Source organism: Ursus maritimus, unplaced genomic scaffold, assembly GCF_017311325.1.
Source record: "Ursus maritimus isolate PB19 unplaced genomic scaffold, ASM1731132v1 scaffold_5, whole genome shotgun sequence".
NCBI classification, from domain to species: Eukaryota; Metazoa; Chordata; class Mammalia; order Carnivora; family Ursidae; genus Ursus; species Ursus maritimus.
In genome coordinates, this window is record NW_024426663.1 from 43,904,882 (window position 1) to 43,929,918 (window position 25,037).

General features: G+C 40.5%; 1 protein-coding gene across 1 annotated transcript in view; it reads right to left on the minus strand.

The window, feature by feature from the left end:
- The window catches only part of RAB3C (RAB3C, member RAS oncogene family), a 250,068-nt gene extending 225,316 nt beyond the window's left edge, over nt 1-24,752 (minus strand). Inside the window, exon 1 of the mRNA XM_008691395.2 lies at nt 24,525-24,752. Coding sequence (XP_008689617.1) covers nt 24,525-24,752 — 228 coding nt within the window. The remainder of the gene's footprint in view (nt 1-24,524) is intronic.
- Between the last annotated feature and the right edge of the window lie 285 nt (nt 24,753-25,037).

The following is a 25,037-nucleotide window of genomic DNA, read 5'->3' on the forward strand; positions in this document are numbered from 1 at the left end:
CATATTCCACCCTTCTACTCGCTTAAAAGTCAACTCATTTTCCACCCACATGTTAACCTTGCACTGATAAAAATTTGACAGAGCATACTGGACTCAATTATATGAAGCTGATTATGGATGATGATAGACAGCCTTCAGGGGAGATCAAAAGCAGCAAAAGTGGTTCATTCACGAACATGACTCCAGCATGCTTGGTCAGATGGGATAAGCCAATCCAAGGGAAGATCTGATGAAAATATTTATTTCCTTGATCTTAAAAGAGTGCAAAACATGAACAATATAACTTAATTAAAATTATCTTTCTGAAGTTCCCCTGTTACATTAGAAAGTGAGTATAATCATAACATCATGCCAGATTCCAAGTTTACAGCAAAAGAATTACTATTCTCATTCTGTAATAAGTGCAGCCAGCATCCTACAGAAGAGGGCACCTTCTGGGGCACCTGGGTGGCTCAGCTGGTTAAGCGTCCAACCCTTGATTCTGGCTCAGGTCATGATCTCAGTGTCACGAGATCGAGCCCCACGTCGGGCTGCATGCTCAGCAGCGTGGAGCACACTAGAAACTCTCTCTGTCCCTCTGCCCCTGCCCCACCCCTACCTCTCTCTCTCTCTAAAAAAAGAAGGAGGAGGAGGACGAGGAGGAGGAGGAGGAGGAGGAGGGGGAGGAGGAGGAGGGGGAGGAGGAGGAGGAGAAGGCGGCACCTTCTCTAACAGTACCTCTCCGAAAGACACCTGATATTTTATTCTGTTCTTCCATTTCAGGAATTCTTAGACCAGGCTTATGAGAGTATTTTTAGAGTCACATATTTCAGTTGTATCTTATAAACCACCTCAAGCAGGGCGGCCCCAAATAACAACAGCACCGTGCATCATAGTAATTATTATTTATAATTACTTCCTCGCAGTATGTTGGCTCATAAATTTTAACGAAGCTCTTTCTGCAGTGATGATTGTCAACCTTCCTGGCATTTGTGGGATAAATGTTTATCCGAATAGAAATAATGTAGTCAAGTTGTTTCATAGCCTGACTGTTCCCTACCTCACCCTACCCTACAAGTGATTTCAAATGCAAAGCATTTGAAGGGAAAGAGAGAGGTGCTGGTTATTCTACTTTGGAAGTTCTGACATCCACACATTGACTCCTGATATTCGGCTGCCTGGCAGGGATACAGATTTGTGCAAAATAGCTCCTGGGCAGGCAGACAAATTTACTGCCAGCAGCTGGAAACTCATTCTTTCCAAGAGCCAGGAATGAGCTTGACTCCAGGAAAGGAATCAGGAGAAGCTGCTCCCCTTTACCTCCTTTGTTTTCATTGTTAGCTGGAAGGAAAGAGGGTGAGAGAGAAATCGAGCATATTTTACAAGGACACTTGCAACAGAATGTGTCTTTGCAAAAAGAAGATGCAGCATGGGTGAATCTTTACATTATACGTATATGTGTAGCAGATTTCATTTACGGAGCAAACTTCTCTAAGTGCCTTGAAAAATCATTGATTCTTTGACAGAATCTGGGGACACAGAGGTTGGAAAGGCCAGGAATCCCTGATGATCAAACATCACTGGGGAACAAAGAAGAAACATCTCTGTAATTATAAAGTAGATCTTTGAGAAAATGTGCTTGAATTTCATCCAAGTGCAAGTAATATCTGTTTTTGAGAAGATACAGTTTGAATCTGAGTTCCTCCAAAAGCAGAGCCTGAGAGGACTTGGGAGCAGGTGGCTTCTTTGGGAGCTAATCCTAGGAAACAGGAGGGAAGTCTTAGGAAGAATGAGATGCAGAGGAGAAAAAGACAACCTAAGGGTATATTATCAAGGTCACTGAGGTTGAGTAAGGGGGTCTCAATGAAAAGCACACAGAAAGCTTTCCAGAATTGTTCATCTGAAAGACGAGAGGCTGGAGGACTCATCCCCTGGCTCTGGTCCTCTATTAACTGAGACTTGTGGCAGGGTTAGAGTCATTCCTGGCCCTGTCCTTACTTCCTGGCTGTGCCGGCAAGCATGGCCCTAGGGAGCTGCACTGTCACAGAAAGGCCAGGGGGAGAATGCAGAAGGGCAAGTGCAACGTGCCTGAGGTGGAACAGTGAGCACCCACAGATCTGCCCGTGATCGAAGCTCACAATTGGAAGCAGGCCCAGGCGATGGGCGGGGACCTCAGAGGCACTGCTACCTACATCCACTGAGCAAGGAAACGTCATTTCAGAGTAGTGTCAATGGCATGGAGCACTTCTAAATATTCCATATTCTTTTTAAGATGTATACACATTGGATGCTCCAGGTGACATACAGTATCTGTTTCCTGCTATTTTCGATTCTAAATTTGGTATCTGTTCCAACACTCTTGCTGTGCAGTTTCCTTAAAGACTTCATTATACTTATTACCTAACACAACTACTTGTGTCATAAGTGGGTTATGATTTCAAAAGAATGACATATTTAGTATTTCCAAATGGTTTTGACATTGGGATGGCTTGTCCTTTGATACAGTTATTTTAAAGGAGATAACAGACATGTAACTCCATAAAAATCAAAGAAAAAAAAGTATGCCCAAACCATGCCAGAAACAAAATGAAAGGCAGTTAGAAAAACAACTTATTTGTAGGGGAAACAGCTTATTAAAAAAAATAAAAAGTATCACAAATCAATATGAATAAAGATACACAGCACAAAATCAGTAACTTATGTAGGAAAAAGTGAACATGGCAAATAAACATTGGAAAGATACTCCAGCAGATGAAGGTGAAAATACAAGAAACTTGAAATCGGTAATAAAGAGAATGATCATGTTGGATACTTCAGGGTTCAATGAAATAGACATCCCCTGCCCTGTTCCTGGAAGTATAAAATCATATTACTTAGGATGGCAACTTGGCAACATTAATTTAAAACCCCAAATTCCTATTTCCTAGGTCTTACCCACCCACAGGAAGAGTTAGATGAAGTAAAGAGGAATCAGTGCAAAGTCCCATTATTTAAGATGGCAAAAAGAAAAACCAGGCAAAAAAGAAAACTAGCAGTAAGGGATCGGTTAAATGAATTATTCCCACATTGCTACTTAAAATCAGGCTTTCAAACTATACTTAAATATTTTAGAAAAGGTTCATAACATACAAGTGGAAACACAGTTGGTAATACAGTGTGTATTTTGTTTTTAAAGTATAAGATATACATACAGAGAAAACTTGGAAAATTACACATCAAACTATTAATAGCTACCTTTGGGTAGTAACATTTCTGGTGATTTCCTTTCTACTTTTCTTTATTTGCATATTTTCTACATTGCACATATGTACTTTTAAATACTAATCAAAACGCTTTTCCTTTTCACAAAATCTACGTCAATGTTAAAATTAATTATGACTAAGCCTTGAGCGGGTGGCTCCAACGACTTTTTCTGTCTTCCTCCTTTTCTTTCAGGAATTTCTATCTTCTGTAAGAATATATTACTGATATAGCCAAAGCATAAAGATTTACTCTAAATTCTATGTTTGTTCTTCTTCAGTTAAGTCCTTTTATAGGAAAATTCCAGAAAGAATTTGAAGGTCTCAGGGATAGATATCCCAGCTGTTTTATAGTCTAGCACCAGAATATACAAGGATAGTGAATATCCAGTCATTTAGAAAGAGAGTGACAGCAGGAGAGGACAAGGTAAAGCAGAAGAATGTGGATGAAGACAAAGAAAAGCAGGTATAGAATTACAGAACAGGGCTTGGATTTTGACATTTGTTTTTTTGTCCTAAAAATAAGGAAGACTATTGAAAGAGCATTAATCCTTTCAGTTTTCCAAATACGAACTTCTGTGTATAAGAAAACATCAATAGTGGGGCACTGAAAGAGAAATATCAAAATCCACTCAAACTAGAAAGTAAAAATGGAAAAATCATTCTTTAAATAGATGCGATTTAACGATAATGCTTTCCCCAAGTGCCCACATCCTTTTCATGGGTTCAGATCTCTAATTGGAAATGTGACCCAAAAAGTACCTTAATTTGTTACCGGAAGTTTCTTTCCTAATCATACTTTTGATTTCCATATGCTCTTGTCAGTTTTTCAACATTTCAAGGTGATGTACTGATTATACAAAAATTATACAAAAGCATAAAGTTAAGAACATATGTCAAAGGTTCTGACATATTCAAAAACGAGCAGAAGGCTGAAATTCTCATAAGCCCTTTCTTTCTGGTGGTCTATCATTGCCAACATTGTCAACTCAAATTCATTGCAACAGTGTTCTTCGGGGAACGGAAAAGGAGACAAAGGATGATGATTCACCGTATTGTAAGTGATTCATTTATCACCCTGGTCTGGCACTTTTTTTTCCTTTGTGCAATCTTTCTCAATAGATGAGGCTGACACAATGATCTTAACATAATTGAAAATAGAACTGGAGGATATATTTGCTGAATGTGGAGTCCAAATAATAATTGAAACATGGAGAGTCAAATCAGAAAACTCAAGAGCACGAGTGCAGGCAGATCAATAAGGTGAGACAAAATAATAAAAGGAACAAGAGTGCAAAAGCAAAGTGATGGCCAATTAAGAGGCATAGGTACAAGGACATATGTCCAAAAATAGGACTCAAAGTCCAGGGTATGATGGATACTTACCCAGAGCCTAAACAGACATTAGCATTTAGGGGCAGGCATGCAGTTTCTAAAGGGACTGAGACGCTGAGGAAGGAAATCTGGGCAGGAACCCATCTACTAGAGAACTGGGGCAGTGGATAAAGGAACCCAGAAATTTCCAGTGTCTAGGAAATTGGGGTCTCAGGAAGACCAGGTGGAAGATCCATTTGAGACTGAGCAAGTGAACAAGTGTATTTGCATTTCCTATATTCCCTTCATCCAGGAAAGACTGGCCTCAAAGAAGGGGTGGAGTTAAAATAATAAATAATTATTTCAGCTGTTCCAAATTCGCAGGTTTGAGAGCTATAGGAGCAATGAGACAGAATATTAACATGGGCTGCATTCTCTGTGGACCTATCTTGAATTTTTTTTGTCAGACATTTTCTTGTTCACATACTTAGAGACTTCCAATGTTTTCTTCTAATCCACTCCCAAAATGCAACAATAAATTAGACAAGCAGAATTAAATAACATTAACATAATGCACCATGTGTCTCTTACTATTATTTTCTGCTGTTCCCATTGCTAAATGTCATTGCCCCCCGTCTAGTGAACTGTACTCTCCTGAGTTCCATATTAGCTATGCTGTGATCATGGACTGCCTTCTTGAACTATACCGGAAGGTTTATCTCATTTTCCTTTCTGTGTCAAGAAAGGAAGCAGAAGCTAGGGGACAATCATTCAAGAGGTAAAATATGCTCTAGTGTGTAGCGTCAGAGGTTAGGAGAAGTCAGGGAAGATCTAGAGATGTACAAATGCTGGCCCTGATGGGTGCTTGTGCCCACCAAGACACAAGGAGTTTCAAGGTCCAGATGCAATTAGTCTGATTTTGATTCCTGGGATGACAATGTGTGTCCGGCTAAAAAATACCCAATTCTGTAGAAATCATTCTTGTAAATGCAGAGATCTATTCTGCGTGCTAGATGACGTAAGTTTACAAAAAAGCTTTTCTTGGGGACAGGGGCAGCCTTTATAAGTCATTAATTCACCACTCTGCTTTCTTTAAACTACTGCCCCCAGATTAAGATGCATTCATTTACAAAGTTTCTGTTAAGGATGGAAAGCAAACCCCCAAACAACAGATGCCATGTTTGACAAAACAAGACATTTTTCCTTATGCATGTGACTATAGCTTTTCATTTGGCCATTTTACTGTCATTCTTCCTACTTTGTCCTCAGGGAAAGTCAGGAAGAGTTGATCAACTTCATATACACATCAGTACCCCCGCATTGTACTTCCAGGGCAGATGGCTCAGACGGCTCACCTATTCAACTCATAATGAACATCGTCACCTCTTGGAGTATTCTTACATCAAGTATTCCCTTAGTGGGCACTGAAACTGAATTAAATTCAACATTGTACTTTTACCAAAAAAGTGTTGCTCTTTTGCAAAGGTCCTCCCTTCCTATCTCTATCAATGATATTTTAGTCCAACTCTAAGCCTTGATCTTAAATGACTACGCCTTCTGCAATGAGGATCAGCAACCTCCAATGTACTTTCACTACACTGCCTCGAGTTTCTTCCCACTGCCTGTGAAAGCATGTCTAAACAGGGGTAGACCCGGGTTTTGTGAGGCCCGAGGTTTATACAATTTGGGGGTTCCCTAGCATCTTGCAGAACTTCCAACTTTTCTCACACGGGTGGTCAGGTTCCTACGTGGTTATAGTGGGGAATTCTGACTCGGCAATCTTAAATTGACAGGGAAAAGTCTTAAAATTATAGAGCACAACTTTCTGAGATTGATTGTTGAGCTTTTAACTTGGCCCAAGACACAAACATTAACAAGAACAAACCTTTATGGAGTCTTTCTATCTACAAGCTACTATGTTAAGCGATGTGCATTTATTATTATTCATAACCATATCATGAGGTAGATATCCTAATTGTGCTCATTTAGTGGACGGATGGAGAAACTTGGACTGGGAGAAGTTAAGCCATGATTCAGGATTTGAATTCAAGCAGTTTGACCTCAGAGCCTGTGCTCCCAAACAGAATGCCACCCTGGCTCCTGGGAAGCAGAGCTCTTCCAGGCAATCTTTTTTCAGTATATACTATTTCCTCCAACTTTATAAAGGTATGAATAAATATCCCTCAACCTGGACAACTGAAGTAATGCGAAGGAAGAATGGTGATGCTCATAAGAACAGAACATATGTGAATAAAATTTGGGAGTACAACCCAAAAATCTTTACCACCAAATACCTATAAAGTAAACGAGCATGCTTGCAACTCTGTTAGACATGAATATACTCATTTGTGTATTCAACATGTACTCACATCTCCCATGGGCCAGCCCCTATAGGTGCGGAGACTCCTGAGTTAAATAATGGACAGTCCATGACCCACAGGCACTCATAATTTGGTGGAAGAAAAAGAAAGTCAAAAACTACATGATAGATTATTCATGTAAATATCAATGAGTCATATGACTTTTAGTAGTGCATGTCTCACTGCCCTATTGAGTCTTCATCATACAAAGACGTAAGTTAGAAGATTAGGGTCCTGGTAGATTGCCCTGTGGGTGAGATGTCCTAAGCCTATGCTTCCCCCTCCACTTTCCTTCCCATTGCTTAGTTTTAAGAAACCCTGGGCTCTTTCTGTAAGAGTTGCCATCTCCTGGGAGGCACACCTCATGGACAGTGAGCTACAGACATACCCATGTGTTCCCCAGCCCCTGTTCTAAAAGATACCATGGAACAATGGTTTTCCAAGCTGAGCTTTCCCCCTGCCTTCATCCCAGTAACAGGTTGGGAAGTTGAAGGAATGAGACTCTCGGCTTCCTATCCTTCTTAAAACAGATGGGTTTCCTCTAGTAATTGGGATTTTATATAACCTTACTTTGAAGAAATAACTCTGTAACCTAAAAAAACATTTGAAAACCACTGTGGCAAAAGCTAACGAGTTTGAGGAAATGAACCTCTCTTTGTTTGAGACAGAGAGAGCACTGGAACCTTCCACCATTTTAATTCATGGGTATTCAGAGACATAAACTAGAAAACTGAGCTGCAGGGGAATGGAGAGAGAATACTTCTAAAGACCTCAATAGGTAAGAATGGATCGAATAGAAGGGAAAAGAAGAAATCAAGAGCAAAGTTAGCAACCAGGGTGAAGTCAGATTATATTTGGTCTTGAAAGAGGGAAGGACAGATAGGGAAAGAGGAGAAGGGAATGAAAGAACAGGTAGATTCATGGTCAGATAATGTTCAAGGCCGTGAAGCTTTGATGCTATTCTTCCAAGCACACATACACTCTGTCGCCAGCTACTCTGAAGGATAGGCCTCCAGCTGGAAGCTACATTTGGGTCAACCTAAGGCTGTTCTCTGGCTTCAGAAATCAGGAGGAAGTCTGAGAAGAGCATCTCAGTCCACCACTCTCCAGATCCATTCTCAATCTTAATAGACAAAAGTAGACTTACTTTCAGCTCTATAGGAGCAGACACAATGTGACAAGAAGTATTTTAGGGGCAATTGGGACCTGTTCTGTAGAAAAGCAGTTATCAAACCTTATTGCATCAGGCTCATCTGGGAAGGTTTTTAGAAATCCAGATTCCCCAGTTCTCTTCACAGAAAAATTCTGATTCAGCGGGCATGGGAAGAGACTCAAAATCTCAATTTTTAATAAATGCTCCAAATGATTCTGACAAGGATCTGCCTCTGACCACACTTTGGGGACTCTCTCCCTGGAGAGGCCATGGTTTCTGTGCTAAAATCAATAACCAGACCCTCCTCTGGTAAAGAGGGGTGCTGGTAAACCCCAGTGGATCAAAACCATTCACTCAGGCCCCTGCTTCATATACAGCCTTTTGTGGTTATTTTCATACATGAATTTCTCTCGCATTCTGCAAACTCAAGTGCCTCCCAACTGTAGAATCACCTCTGTGCTGTTGGAATAGGTCTGACAAGGCCAGGCTAAAAGTCTCAGCCCGTGCAGCTTTTCACCAGTCCCGGACCAAGCAGCCTGTCCTTTCATCTCTGCTTTTAGCGCTTGGTAGCTATGTTATTACAAAACTCAATTTAGAATTTCACTCTCCAAACCAGACCTACAGACCTTGTTAGAGCATTGACAGAAGCTAGCCATAGAGCAAAGCGAGAAAAACACTTTCAATTCTCACTCTCTTGTTTCCAATAGATTATAAATTTGTGAAGAAGAAAGGGGTAGACATGAAATGTTCTGAGCTTTGTCTTGACCCAGGGGGTAATTGCTTTGCAAAATATGATGGAAAACAAAAACACTACTACAGTCTTCTTTTAAGAGGAAGACAGACCTATTGGCTAAAATAAAATGAAATGATTTCTATAAGCCCATTTTCTTTCTCAATTATCATAAAAGGTCAACAATGTGCCTTAAGTGTCTCAGCCAGCCTTTCACACAGCCGATCTAAGTTGAAGAGTCCAGGAAAGGTGGCCCCACTAAGACACTTGCTGCTAAAAGCTCCTTCATTCCTTTCGGTAACAAGGTACTGTTTTAAAATTCAATACCCTTAGGATATTTGAGTCAGTCCATCAGTCATGCATAACTTAGTGTAAATTAACATTCAACTTCCCATCAACTTTGAAAGACTAGGATTTCAGAATCCAGGAGCTTAATTTCACCAGCAAGGTTCTCTCTGAGAATACGGCCAAGAAATCAAATGGTTTCTCCAGTTTCCCAGTTTGTAAACTAAGGGCGGGCGGCAGGAAGGTCCACCATACTTGTTACTTGCCTACCTTCCCAAAATTAGGGGAGATTCTTGCTCCAGGGAGCCAGATCTGAGCAGGACCTACTTTCTAGTCCATGGCACTTACTGTTGTCATATTGTTGATAACATCTAGGTGTAAAAGGCATGGGTATGAGCTTTCATTTACTCATTCTCTCATTGAGATACTGCTGAAAAATAAAAACTTCCTTCCAGTTTGTCCTCCATTTGCAAAGATTTGCACCCTTTGCTCTGATCCTCAAACCTGGCTTTCAGGAAAGCCATCTATTATCAGAGGATCTCCTTTCTTTTATCTGCCAGCTGTGGGAGTATAAAGCAGTACCTCTCTATAAAGATGGACCTTTCAAATATGGGTCAACAGTGCTGTAATCTTCTGCTAACATTATTAATAATTTTTGAGCTCTAGAGGAGTGGTACTCAAAATGTGGTCTGGGAGCCCCCAAACCCTTTCAGAAGGTCCCTGAGGTCAGTATTAATTAAAAAAAAAAAAAAACACTCAGTTGTTATTTTCATTTCTCATTCTCATTCTTTCACAGGTGTACAGTAGAGTTGTTCATATGTGACATGACATGAGCTATAGCAACAGACGAATGAGCAAGCAGATACGAAAATCCAGCTGTCCTCAATTAAGCCATACATTAAAGAAATTTGCAAACATATAAAACAATATCACTCTTCTCACTATTTCTTTTGTTTTGCAAGATGTAGTTATTTTCCATTGAAAGTATGTAATTTATGTTTACATATAATATGCTTACTGTTATTTAAAAATGAACCAATAAATATTTTAAATTTTTTCCATTTTAATTTCTAATATAGCAAATATCAAGAGATGTAACCCACAAACATGCAGGCTCTTTGGGGGCCTCAATAATTTTTAAGGGTGTAAATGGGTCCAAAAATTACGAGAACCATACAAGGCACATTACATAATACTATGTTATTCTTCAGAACAACCCTACAGGAAAAGATTATTATCTTTACTCCATAGAAAATGAAACCAAGACTTAAGGGAGTTTTTGCCCAGAATCAAAACATCAGACACCAAAACCCATTATCTCTCCTGTGCTCTCTTGTTATTCTTATTAAAGCTGGCCTTGTCTTTGGCTTACTTATGAGATTGAATATACAAACAGACAATGGGGCAGACCATATATAAAAACAGAACTTAGACCCACAGCCTGCAGCAATCTGTCCAGGAAACCAACCCCATTGTGTCTAATAAGCAACCAAGGAGGCCAGTCTGCTATAAGTCAGACTTGCAGGTCTAGATTGCTACCTCTAGTGACAATCCAGGAAATGAAATAATTTCTGTAACAATTGCCCAAAAAGATGAGGACTTGATTAATAACTGACAGCTTGTCCCTACCACCAATTTAGGACATTTAAAGAAAGCCCAACAGGCATCCTTAACCAATCATAAAGGATGCCCCACTTCTAGTTAGCCCGTCTACCACGACCCCTGCCAACAGCCTCCAATCAGGACATACCTGAAGACCTCCCTTTCCTCCACTAGAAACCTTTCCCACTCCCCTGCCTGCCTTTCAGTTTCCTCCAAAGTACAAGTGACTGTGGCTGACTCCCTGGCCGTATCAAACTCAAGATAAATGGCCTTTGCTTTTCTCATTGGGTTGCTCTTCGTGTATCACCGTACTTGCTGTGATACCATTATCCTGTAAGTCACCAGAAGATAGGAAGCATAGAAACCCTTGGTTCTCTCTCTTCCAGGGTTTAGCACTTTGCCCAACACATAGCAACCACTATGTCTGGTCCTTTAGGACAAAGTCATGCTCAGGGTTGTGTCACTAAAACATATGTGGTTATGTGGTTATTCTCTCCACACAGCTCAGGAGGGGTGTACCCACCCAAACCCCCACATCACCGATTCTCAAACATTTGGGCTTCTGAGACTAAAATAATATAATAAACAAATACAAATGGGTTTTGTATTTATGAGAATGGCCACATTTTTTCCACAGAAAGGTTTAAGAAGAACTGCACCATCTATCAGATTACCAAAAGAGTGGGAAGGAATTAAAACAAATAATATTATTTTAAAGTTATAGGTTTCATAAAATTGAATAATTTAGCTTTATGAAAAAAATACATTGCCTCATGCTTCCTTTGGAGACACATGTGTTAGAGGTCAGCATGGGTCACGAATGGCATTTGGAAGGGAACATAACATGCTTATGCAGTCTCACAGAATGGAGGGTCAACCCTGAATTCTTAAACTTGGGTAGCACACAGGTTTTCCTGGCCTCTCTATGACTAAACCATTCACCTCAATGGCTTTTGTTGCCCAAGTTCTCAGACCATTTGTTTTATTTTCCCTTTTCAGAAGATACTAAAGCACCACCAAGAGGATTAGATAAAGGCCCTGGGCTAACTGGTAATTTTTTTCCACACAGACACTCCCTCCGTTTTGAGTGAATATTGATGTATTTCCTTCTGAAGCAGACATTAATGGCCATATATGCATTCGAAGTGCCAACTCATTAGCAGTATCTTGCGTTCAGTAGAATCATCCAATGAATGTGCACCGGAACAATTAAGGAGGACCATGTGGATAGTGAAAGCAAACAAAACAGAAGCTTGAAATGTACCATATTACATATTATCAGGAGTACGAACATATGAAGACAATGCCATATAACGTTTATAATTCAAATTCTTTAAAATGTGCATTTGGGCTCTACATCTTCTTATTTAATACATGAATTGTCTTATACAGAAAATATTACCACAAAACTATCTTCTTGGGACACCTGGATGGCTCAGTTGATTAAGCGTCTGCCTTCGGCTCGGGTCATAATCTCAGGGTCCTGGGATCAAGCCCCACGTCAAGCTCTCTGCTCAGCGGCGAGTCCGCTTCTCATGCTCCCTCTCCTTCTGTGATCTCTCTAGCTCTCACTTTCTCACAAACAAACAAACAAAACAAAACTACTTCTTCATTGTGCTAAATACCCACTTTACCCAGTTCCATCTTACTCTGTAATGTAGGGGCCTAACTTCAGCGAACTGCTAAAACAAAGCTCCTTTGCTGGCTACCCAGGAGGAGGAGGGGACTCAGCCAATGAGAGGTACCGGTAAAAAGTCAGAGGGCAGGAGGAATGAGAGGTCTGGGTGTTTCTTCCCTTGGCCACTTTTCTGCTGAGCGATTGACTACCAGAGGCTGTGTTATTCAAAAAGACCAAGGCTCCAACATACAGGACCTCTTCAACTACTTCTGCCTCTACAGCTATGGCTCTTTCTGGTTCCCCTTCCCATCAGTCCAAGGGGTAGTAATAGCCCTGGGGTCTGCACCATCCCTTACTGCTTCCCTAAATCCAACAGATACCTTTGTAAAATCGATAAACTCTCTTAAATTGTCCAGTGTGTTTCTCTCCCAAACACTGTTGATACAATCATCCACTTTAACTCTTTTTAATTTTGTCTTTGTATTTTTGGCTTATACTCTGTAATCTTGCATATGATGCTTTACAGACATTTTAAGATTGACTAAGTTGTTTTCAAATATTGCAAACTTTTTGAAGGTGGAGACCTTGCCCTCCATTTCTTCGTGTCCATTAGCAGGTTGAGCAAAGTGATCTGTATCAAACGATGCTTGGGTTGCTGTTTCTTTTAACTCACTGGTTGGCTTATCACAGTGGTAATGCCCAGGACTAGCAAAGTTAGTGTTATGAAAGCAAAAGGTGAAGGGAAAATAACAGCATTCCTAACTGAAAATAAGTGTTATCCAGCTTGGGAAATGCTGTGTTTTTTCCTTAAATCTGACTTGAGAAATAAATATGGAGTAATTAAATGCTTCATTGGCTCCCAGATTTAAGCTGTGTTCATATAATGCCAGAACAACTGGTCAGTTCAGTATCACTTTATTTTTTTTTTAAGATTTCATTTATTTATTTGACACAGAGAGAGAGAGAGAGAGAGAGAGAGAAATCACAAACGGGGGGAGCGTCAGGCAGAGGGAAAGGGAGAAGCAGGCTCCCTGCCAAGCAGGGAGCTCCATGCAGGGCTCGATCCCAAGACTCTAGGATCATGACCTGAGCCGAGGGCAGACACTTAACCAACTGAGCCACCCAGGCGCCCAGTTCAGTATCACTTTAAACAAATCACTAGAAAAATAACAATGGCACTTGGTGACAGACATAACTTACAGCTTAAATCAGAAGCTGTCATCATCACTAGGCAATATCCTGAGGAATTTATAACCCAGTGTTTTAATAACAGCTCTCCATGATTTCAATGATTTATAATCATTTTGTTATAGGGAAGGACGTCAATTTCATGAGCACTCAAACAAGCTGTATGGGTTTGCCTTCCCTGCACAGTTGATGACTCTATCTAAACATAGAGATGGCTCTAAAATACCAGAAAACCCCTCACTTGAGCATATCAAAATTTTCTCTGGGCTGGTGAGAGAAACCCAGTTGTCCTCAAGATGCTTCACCTTGTCCCCCTGCTTGGATATTTCATTACCATGTTAGAACACCAAAATTAAGTTCTTCATATAAATATCTACCTACATTGGAACTAGAGATTTATGGCTCAAAAACCCATTTGCAGTTGCAGAAAGTATGGAGTTAGAGTGAGGTCAATATTGGCAAAATGCAGTTTGAGAGAAATAAAAACGACTTCTTTATCGTCATACACGATGCATCAGGGAGTACTATGCTAAGACCTTCACAAATGCCATTTTACTTGCTCTTTACACAAAGACCATAAGCAAAGTATTTTTATTTTCCCCAGTTTACAGATAGAAACATTGAGGCACAGAGACATTAATTAACTTGCCCAAGGTCACAACTCTCATAAGTCTTAGGACTAAAATATGAACTCGGACAGCCTAGCTTTGGAGCCCATTCTCAACAACAAAACCACTACACGATATCGCCATCTTCAGGGAGTTCAGATACACTTAAGCCAAGGATAGGCCTAAGGTTATAATAACACCAATGTGATCAGGCAGTTTTAACACCGTGGTTGATAAATACGTGCAGATGACAATATAGTAGCAAAGGGAGGCTTCTGAGAGGTCAGTGAGACTTTCCAGCATCCTTACCCCAAAGCTCATGCATGTCAATAAAAAGACTCATGCTGACCCACTGTGATGATCTCCAGTCACCTAATGACAGGGAACGTGATTTATAAAATGGTATCATGGAAGTAAAAAAAAAAAAAAAAAAAAATAGAAGGGCAAAGGAAAGCAACTGGAAACATGAAAGGGGGCAAGGTGATATTGAAGAAAGAAAAACTATGTATAAAATGACCTAAGACCACAGAAAATATCACTTGGGGGCCGCTGAGTGGAGGAGTCATCCCAGAAGGTCTGATACTGATAATCCTGAGAAGCCAAGATCAATTGGCTTATCCTTCCTGTCCCCCTAAGTTAAGTAAATGTACAAGGCAAAAAGATTTTCATTACAATGTTTAATTTGTTTCAAGTTTTGGCAGTTTAAATATTCAATTATCTGGAATGTTCCTTATGCCAAATCCCCATTCGCTGCTACTAAAGCTGGTATTCCCATTTTTAGTAAGTTGGAGAGCAGCAGTCTTGGCTAGAAGTCCCTGTAGGAACTGGGATGACCGAAGAATCACAAAAGATAACAATTTGGATGGGCTATATGGTCACGATACATTTCTGGGAAAAATGTACTCCATTGATTTTGGCTACTTCCTGATTTTTTTTAATCTGAAAGTTAAAACGTTCAAAGTTACTCTAAGAGCAGTGGGAAAAGCTACACGGCCAGCAGAAAATTATTTAATCTGAGTCTTGATTTCCTCATATGTTAAAAAAAATCTATGCTAACACCAACATTTGAGGTTGTCGTAAGCATTAAAAATAAAATGTGCTCGGGTATCTGGGTGGCTCAGTTGGTGAAGCGTCTGCCTTAGGCTCAGGTCACGATCCCAGAGTCCTGGGATCGAGTCCCACATTGGGCTCACTGCTCAGTGGGGAGTCTGCTTCCCTGCTCCTCTCCTAGGCTCGTGCTCTCTCTCTTTCTCTCTCAAATAGATACACAAAATCCTTTAAAAAATAAAATAAAAAAAATAAAAATGAAATGTGCTCAGTGGCTCATCCACAGAATGACTCAAAAGTGGCACTTACAGAGAAAGGGTGTAGCAGAACAAGTTAAAAGAGAAACCTCCCAAGATAGGGGGTTCACATTGCTATCTGCTAACTACTTGTTAGCTGTGAGACCTTGGGTGAGGTATTCACTTTCTTTATGCCTCAGCTTCCTCATGTGTAAATTGAAGATAAAAATGGCATCTGTCTCATAGGTTTCTGTGAGGATGACTGAACCCTCATAAACACACTCAACTATACCCGGCACATCAGGGATCACTGAATGTCATTTGCCCCAGGACTCTGGTGTCCTGCCCCAATGTCCCTTTTCTATCCCACTACTCCAACACACCTATGCGCACACACTCCTACTGTACATTCCCTCATGCAGTGGTAACTGCTTCTTAGCAGCTGTGTGCATCTTTTAGTCCCTCCAGACATGCAGGTAAACTTTCTGCAAAAGCAGCACTGAACTGCCATGAAGATGACTGAAGATGAAGCTTTAGGTTCCTTCCAAGAGGCACCAGCAATGGGATCACATAGTTATCCGCTTTTGGACACTTTTGCAAAAGTAATGCGTTTTTCTATCTTGTTCCTTAAAGAAGACTGCCAAACTGTCAGTGCTATAGGTTCCAATAGTCTCAATCCATCTGCTCAGAATCTGAACTGTCAAGATCTGATAAACACAGGGTAAGCAACAAACACTCTCTATGAAGCTATGGTGGAAAAAACCCCAGACGACAAAAACTCTCACTTTTAAAATGGGGCGGGGGAGGGGAGAGGAGGGGAGAGGAGGAGAGATGGGGGAGTGAGAGGAGGAGAACAAGAACATTCATCCCTCTTCTTCAGCATCTGGCTCCTTCTCACTCTTCGGGTCTCAGCTCAGTTAGCTCATATAAAGCCTCCTTGATCGTCTAACGAAAACTAGCTTCCCCTCCCCTGTTGCTGTCTTTCCTTTAACAGAGGTTTCTGATTATTTATCCATAGCACCATCACAATCTAGATTTTCCGAGTACTTACTTTGAATCTCAAATTCCTTCCCAGTGTCTGGCCCATAGTAAAAACTCAATACATGTTGATCTAGTGACTGAACGAGGGAATCAGTGAATATATAATTTCACTTCATTTGTCAGTTCATGTCTCAGATGTAGAGGTCCTTGGAAAGCCCTCTTAGAGTCCCCAAGCCTGGGTTAGGCTTCTTTCCTGTATACCCTGTGTTCACGCCTCCAGAGCATTTATCACAGCAGATGGAATTCTCTCTTCATTCTCTACCTCCCCATCCGATGGCTGGCTCATATGGCAGACCCTGTGTATCCTTTACCATTATGTCCCTAGCACCTAGCTCAGTGCTTACCCCATAGTAGGGACCCAACAGATATTTGATTTGATTAAATTATTTGAGCACAAAAGTCTGTTTTTGTACACTATTTTTAGGAAAGAAGAAAACTAACATTTCTTGTTATTTTTTTGCGTAGTATTGAACAATCGTAAGTATTTGTTACGGCAAATACTTAGCAGATAAGGGGTAGATTTCACAAACGAGTAAAATGAGGCTTAGAGAAGTTAGGGTTTGAGGTCACAGCTAGTGAGATCAGAGTCAGCACGGGAACCCCAGACCAGCAGAGTCTGAAGTCCCTGCTCATGCTGCTGGACCACTCTGCCCCTTGGGGACGATCGCTACATGAACCACAGGGTGCTCCTTTCTTCTGGTCATTGTCCTGTCTTCCCACATAGCTGGTCACCCCCACTGGGCCAGGAGGAAAGTCTTTACCATTCCTCCTATTTTGTCAATGTTAAGAAAGTGGTTTGAACACAGTGGGACTCCAGGAGTTGCTGATTTCAGCTGCCTGAGAGAGTGAATGTTATCATGCATCTTGACATTTCACACACAAGCATCAACTTCCTCTCAGGAGTGAAACCAAATATTGCCTTTCTCAATCTCTCAGGGAAAGCAGACGCTAAGTTAGAAGACATGTGAAGGGGGAAAAGAACATACAAATGACAGTACCAGGAATGGTCTTGGCAGCTGTCTCTGGCTTCAGTAGTTCTCTTAAGAAATATACCTGGGCAGAAAATGTTGGCTCCTTACAAAGAGATGAAAGAACTGGAACACCATCCTGAAATCAGTGGGCAAGGTGAGTAGGCTAAATGAGCACCAAATGCAAAGATTACAGGTAGAAGGATTTTCCCATTCCATTTACTCAGGCTCTTCCTTCCACATACTCTTCTTTATATGCATGTTTCCCATGAGTAGAAACAGGCATTCCAGAAATGTACAAGGAAGAAGCTAGTTGAATGTGTTCCAGTCCCTCCTGCTGTGTATATCTATGTGTTTTAAACACAGATAATGCACAGCCCACTCGTGCTGGTGGATAGTAAGTTAAAAGCAAAACGACTGATTTCTTTCTGTAACCATAAATAATTTCTTGGAACGGGTAATGAAGAAATAACAGGGGAAAATATGGAGCAATTACATAGTGTGGAAAAAATACTTGCTAAGGATTAACATCTGCAGGATTTCAGACTGGATAACCGGAAGATCTCAAAGAAATCACTTGGCCTTCCTGGACCTCGTTTATACCATGTAGTCAAGTAGCTATGTGTTTTGGATAGAGTTCCCTGGTTGGAATCCTGCCTCTGCCACATCCTAGCTATGACTTTGGGAAAATTCCTTTAACTTTGTATCAAAACTGGGTTCAAGAAATGATGTTCTATCAGTCACATCATCAAATGAGGGGTTAAGCCAGAAAACATGTAAGAACTTTTCCTGACCCAATTTACTAGGTCTCCAAATACTCAGACCCAGAAATGGACAGAGCTGTGGTGAAAGTATTTGAAATCACAAGCATTTGTCAGAGAGTCAATGACAGAAGCCATCCTGGGACTCCAAGAACCTGCCTTCTGTATTAAGCATGTCTTTCATTTTCTGTATTCTGATGTTTTGACACCTGGGGCCTTGCGGACTCAGGAGGGACAGCCCTTCTCAGAGTTAGCCAATTCCTGGAGACATTAAAAACCCACAGGCAGCTCACTTTTCAAATGGGAATGAATGAATCCAGAGCTCAGAACCCCTGACCACCTCCCTTACTGAGCTCTCCCACTTTGGGCCCCTCTCTACCTGCCCTAATCACCCCTGGGCCAGGTACCAGACAATCAGGGACAGCCTCTAGGCCCCCCAGAGTCTGCTGAAATCCTTCAATCTAGCAATCCTAAACCTGCTGACCCTGCTGTGTCCATTCATGCCACAGACACCACAATAGAGGTTCTTGTCACACACCCCCACCCACCTCCTGACCCACCCGGGTGATTCCCTTCATTCTCCTTGTGCCCCCCTCCCCCAGCCCATGCCTTCTTCTCTTGAGTAGACCCATGCATCTGTGAGTATAACAAACTATCTTTTCAATGGCAGTTGTCTCCTGATCTGGTGGCCCTGCCATACTTAAATAATAATAAAACCTATATTTTAAAACACCATCTTCCTCCATGCCTCCCCCAGGGAAGCAGGGCTTGTAGCCTTCTCTGGGTTTATGAGTCCATCTCTTGTATTAGATTCTGACTAGTTACGCCCCGCATACATGGTTACTATATGGGAATCAGAATCCCCTTTGCTTGCATGTAGTCCAGCCGCACGTATTTGACAAACAGATGGCCCCTTTGTGGAAAGGAAAAGGTGCCCGTCAGGGAGACCATGAGGCTCAACAAGTGGCACTCCAGCTGGAGAATGGCCTCACTTGACCCTGTGGCTGGTGCCCTTGACCACTATACCTGTGTGTATCTGTGTGCAGCAGCCCTGGACTCTGAATGTGCTGAGGATCAGCTTCCAAGTAACTCAGCCTGGCCAAAGCTTCAGAAATGAAGAAGGGAGGAAGAGGGGGAAAGAAGGAGAGAGGAAGCCGAAAGACAAGGAGTGATAAAGGGCAATGCAAACAGTAATGCCCTCTGCCTCTTACCTACCTGCCCCAGCCCATTTAAACCTGTATTACCTAACTAAGCTACGGCTTTTTCAAGTTAAGTCTTCATTCGTTAGAATCAACCTGATTTTTGGACTTAAATAACACAGAGCCAACTGAAAAAGGATACCTATTTGCTTTCTTTAAGCAAGGGAAGTTACCATTTATTCAGGGGAACCACACTGTCAAATCTGACTACCTATGGTCCGATTTCAATAATTGCCAGCACTTTTTGCTTTGCAAATTGCTATAAGCTTCAATGCTCTCATACAAGTAATCTAGATACTAAAAATAAATACAGGTGATATTTGTCTTAGTAACTGATGCTCTATTACTTTCAATCTTCTCATTGGGAAGACATCCACTCTACATAGGCTCTCTCAAATCTAAACTAGTTTTAAAATTAGAAGCAAAATTATACAGACCCTAGCTATGAAATAGTTTTCTCCAATTAAAGTGAAACACCACACTAAATTTCTCTCCAATATGTTCATAATAGCATTAAGCAGACATACAAAAATAAATAAAGAATCAGACCAAATATTTGGAATCTTTAAAATTTTCAAAATTTTTGATTTGAGAAACATAAAAATGATAATAAAATGAAAATGCAATGAGAAATGTTAATTCAGTGAAGGATAAAGGGATTCATAAATATATTAATGGAATACAAAGTTTGTAACTAAGTACTAATGAATGATGCTATTTATTCCAAGGCAGTAAGGAACTTCCACAGAGAGGAGATGTAACATACCAAGGAAGAAATGGCAATGTTTTCTAGTAGCTGTTAAAATGCTTTATTTGAATGTGGACTGTTAAAAATCCAGTAAGCAATCCAGTTTGTGGACTCAGAAAACTGCACACATGCAAAAAGCAAACCACTGAGAGGAAAATGGGGGAGTCTTCCTACCCAGGCTCTTCCTCCTGACATATTAGAAATACTACTTGAAATCTGGCCTCAAGTTTGATGTTCCTGTGCCTGGTGGATTCCACTGGCAACCAAGAAGATTCATCCCAGTGGTCATAACATAGCACTTACCTTGAGTTGGGAGTGAACTTCGTATAGTAGCAATCAGACTGGCTCAACTAGCGGAACACCTGCTCTGGCACTGATTGTAAGGTAAGGCAAAATATTTATCCTCCCTAAGTCTTGGTTTCCTAGCCTGGAATAGTCCTATTCATGGACAGTTTAAAACAAAGTAATCAGAATCATATCCAACCTCAGCCTGTCTGGGTAAAGATATAGAACTTTCAGCCCCCGCCCCCAACCCCATCCTCTGGAAGGAGAGAGGTGGTGGAGACTGAGTTAATCACCAATAGCCACTGATTTCATCAACAATGCCTATGTAATGGAAGCTCCATAAATATCCTAAAGATGAGGTTCGGAGAGCTTCTGGGTTGGTAACCACATTATGATGCTGGGAGTATGGCATGCCCAGAGACGGCATGGAAGCTGTGTCTACCCTCTGTCCCTGAAACTGTCCTATTCTTCTCTTCTGTTTGGCTGTTACTGAATTCAATCCTTTATAATAAACAGGTAATAGTAAGTGAACTGTTTTCCTGAGTTCTGTGAGCTATTCTAACAAATTATCGACTCTGAGGGGTGAAGTAATGAGAACCCCCAATTTAGAGCCTATAGGTCAGAAGCATAGGTAGCCCAAACTTGTGACTGGAGTCTGAAGTGAGAGAGGGCAGTGTGGCGGAACAGGGCCCTTTACCTCTGGGGTCTGGGCTAACTCCACGCAGTTAGTATCAGAATTGAATTAAATTGTAGGATAGCTAGGTGATATCTACAGAGAGCTGAAGAATTAATTGGTCTAGAAAACCCCCACACATTTGGTGTCAGAAATGTGAGGAGGAACAGACTGTGTAATATAGGCTAAGATGATTATGGATAGCCGAATGAATCAGATACAAATTAATATAAGTACATAAAAATACCATAAGCTGGGAAAAATAGTTAATTGGTTATCAGAATACTATAAGATGAAAAATCATCAATGCCAAATACATTCCCAAATAAATGATTTGTTGAGGTTGTTAAATAATAAAAACTGTACACAGCTAAATATTTTCCAATATACTTACATAACAGCATAAAGCAAGAGTCCCTAGAATTACTGTAGTTATACCTGTACTTAGGCCAACCACCCTATTACTCCTTTTTTTTGTTGTTTTTTGTTTTTGTTTTTTTCACCTTATTATTCTTTATCCTATCATCCTCAGCATGCCTAAAGTCATTAAAATAGCCAAACTTTTGCAAAATTTTCTTCATTTAAGATTGCCATCATTTAAGATTGCCGTCTTCACAAAAACACCATATTCCAGAAGACTTCTTAATTATGGTAGCTTGGTAAAGGGGAACAAGCCCAAGCATTAGTATCTGATAAACCCATCCCCGAATCAACCACTCGTCACATGATCTTGGGCAGCTACCAAACTTGTCCCAACTTCAGATTTCTCAAGGAAAATAAGAATAATAATAATAAGTAAAAAGTTGGATTGTTGTGGGAATTAGAGCTAAAGCAAAGATCATGCCTGACATACGGCAGATGTTCGATGGATGCCAGTTACCTTTAATGGTTATACAGTTGGTATTTGTTTATAGAAGTTTATAATTACTCCATGAAAGTTAATGTCTTTTTCCAACTAACTACAAGTTCAGTGAGCACAAAAACTTTTTATAGTACTTCTTTGGAATGTTTCACAGTCTAGTAGACCAGCTGGTATACAGTAGCGTAAAACCCAAATTCACATCCCTAGAGTCATAGATATATTAGGAGTTCCTAATAACCCTAAAGAGGAAGAAATGAGACTGCTTTAATTGCAAAGATAACAGTGGCCATCAAACGACTGTTGTGACTAAGGAGAGGGCAATGTGGAAGATTCCTGAGTGGCTGACCCCTGAAGGAGTGTGGGTATGCATGGAATGGGAGAATGGAAGCTCTAGAATGAAGTCCTGGGTTGAAGTGGGCTGTGAAGAGAGTTGGAGGTTTTAGAAGAATGGTGCAGTATGGAAGATTAGAGACAAGTTTAAAGAGAGTTATATGTCAGGGCTTTTTGAATAAAGTGATGGGAGGTGAGAAACATGAGGAGGTATGAGGGTGGAGGCAGCTCAAAGATCTGAGTTAAGTTTAGGGTGGCTCAAAGAAGAGCAAATTTCATCCAAGAGCAAGACCTACACACAAGTAACTTCATTTCAACCCCTCAAGAAAGGTCAATGACTCAGCTCTGGTCTGTTACTAGCATTGAGTGTTTTGAAGAAAATATTTTTGTAAATATGAAATAGTTTATAATTCTCAGAAAATCATTTATATTATTTGAAATATATCTGTTTTACATTAAGAACAGATAATTATGTACTGCTATATTTCTGCCAAAAACCTAGATTGAGAAATTGCTAGAGATTACTAGACTGACTTAACACACCACGTTGGTGTTTTACCTAAATGATCACAACCACCATCTTTAAGTATCTGTAAGGTATAAAGCAGTGAGGAGAAACTAGGTGCTGTCAGCCAAAGGAATGACTGTTCTTTTAGTAGCAGAAAAAACACGGTCAGAGAATTGAGAGATGTACGGTTACAAAATTAATTTAATTTTCAATTCACCAAAGCTCCTCAGAGTTAAGGGGCCTTTCTTGAACCTGAATATGAAAGTTATCTTGATACAACGGTGGGTTGCCTAAAGCTCAAAAGGAAGAGAATTAATCAGGACCCAAATGTGAAGCAATGAACACAGCTCTTTCTGTGTCCACAGACAGGGCTGTGTGTTTAAGTTCCAAAGAGGGACCCTTCCAACAAATATGGCTTTGGGGACTGGAAGAGTAGTGAAGGGGCCTGGGACTACTTTTCCAAGCTCTAATACCAGTTTTAATTAGACTTAGAAGATCCAGAGTTAAAATAAGTAAAAGAGTAAGAGTCTCTCGTAAACTGCCTTAAAGGATACCTGTCTGTGTACATACCTACATCTTTAAATCTATTCCTAAGAGCTTTAAGATACTTAAAGGTCACTCAGTTTATACAGATATTTTAATAAAGTGTTATTTATTTTTTAGAGAAGTTTAAATGCTGCACTCTGGGATTTATCTTTCTTTCAACTCTCCATATTTGAGGAAGGAGATTTATCATCTGTGCTACAGATCAACCCTGGGGCCAGCACAAAATAGTAGTAGATATCAGAAATGTCTCAGAAGAAGATCGAAAACACCTCTTGGGAGGAAATGCCTGTTTATAGCTCAAGTCAATTTGAGTGGCAGAGGCACAAAAACACAGGAAAAAGGAGCCAAAACTTACTGTGGAAATTTTCCACACCACTGTACCCATATATTACATGATACACAAAAAAATTCTTACTACATAATTCTCTTTCGGTATGGTATGACTAATTTTCACTTCATTCTTATATTACCTTGAACCTGTCACCCACACAAATTTTTCCTGTTTCTCACTTGCTAGTCTAATTCTCTCCCAACAATTTAGCTAAAGAAATTTTGATCTTCTGCAGCAGTGGAAAGAGGTAGAAAGTTAGCCAAATGGTCTCAAAACTTATTGGGAAACCTTCTGTTTAGAGGAAAACCCTGTTTAAAGTAAATATTTTATTTTATTTGTTTTGTTTTGTTTGTGTGCATAAACATAACTCATAGAGCTGAGAAAACAGTCTGTGAAGTATAAATAGACCATGTTCAAAGTTTTATCTGGGGCTTTATAAAGGGACCAAACCTAAGTTTTCTCTATATGTGGGCATTTACCGTCTTCCTTATACTGCCTGGGACAGCATGCTTCCTATGACCTAAAAGGCTAGACTGACTTTGCCTATTTTGGAGAATACAAAAGTGGCATTGAGGGCTGCACAGACATGTTCGAGGTCATACAGATGATAAAAGGCAGAGCCTAGCTTCTCAATGATTGTTCCTTCTACCACCAACACAACACATATTTGGATTTTCTTTCTTCTGAAGACTCTAAGAAGGATCACCTGACAGCAAGGCATAATTCAGTCTCCATACCTTAAAGAGGCATCACTCTACTGCCTTTGAAACAGAAAAGAATTTTCCACGCAAAGAACCTGGAAATGGAGCCTGTGGACACCACGGGGACAGAACAAGGCAAAAAGCATTTCCCTTAGATACGTCTATGTTCAATGCCCTAGACTGAAGAACATTGTCATTTCAAAGTCACTTACCCAAATCTGAAGCTTGATCCTCTTTTCATTTTTGAATACAGTTTTTACTTTGAAATCGATCCCAACTGTGCTGACGAATGCAGATGTAAAGGAGTCATCTGCATAACGGAACAGGAAAGATGTTTTCCCCACACTGCTATTGCCGATGATGAGCAATTTGAACATGTAGTCGAAGTTCTGATCAGAGGAGTCTTTCTGGCCATACCGGGCATCTTGGGAAGAGGCCATCTGTGGTTAAAAAAAGGGAGAGAGAGAGAGAGAGAGAGAGAGACGTGGATCAGTCTTCCATTAGATATGAAGCTAGCAGCACACTCATTATTGGCCTTGCCAGAAACAGATGTCAGACCACTCAGGAGACCAGTTGAGAATCCTCCCCAGTTTTCCTCTGATGCTGGTATCCATGGCAATAATTCCCTGCTAGAAGACAGAACAGCAAATCTTACAGCTCTTTCCAGCTGTGTTGGTGTTTGTCACTGCTCAGCATTCTGAACCAATCAAAGACACCAAAGGAGA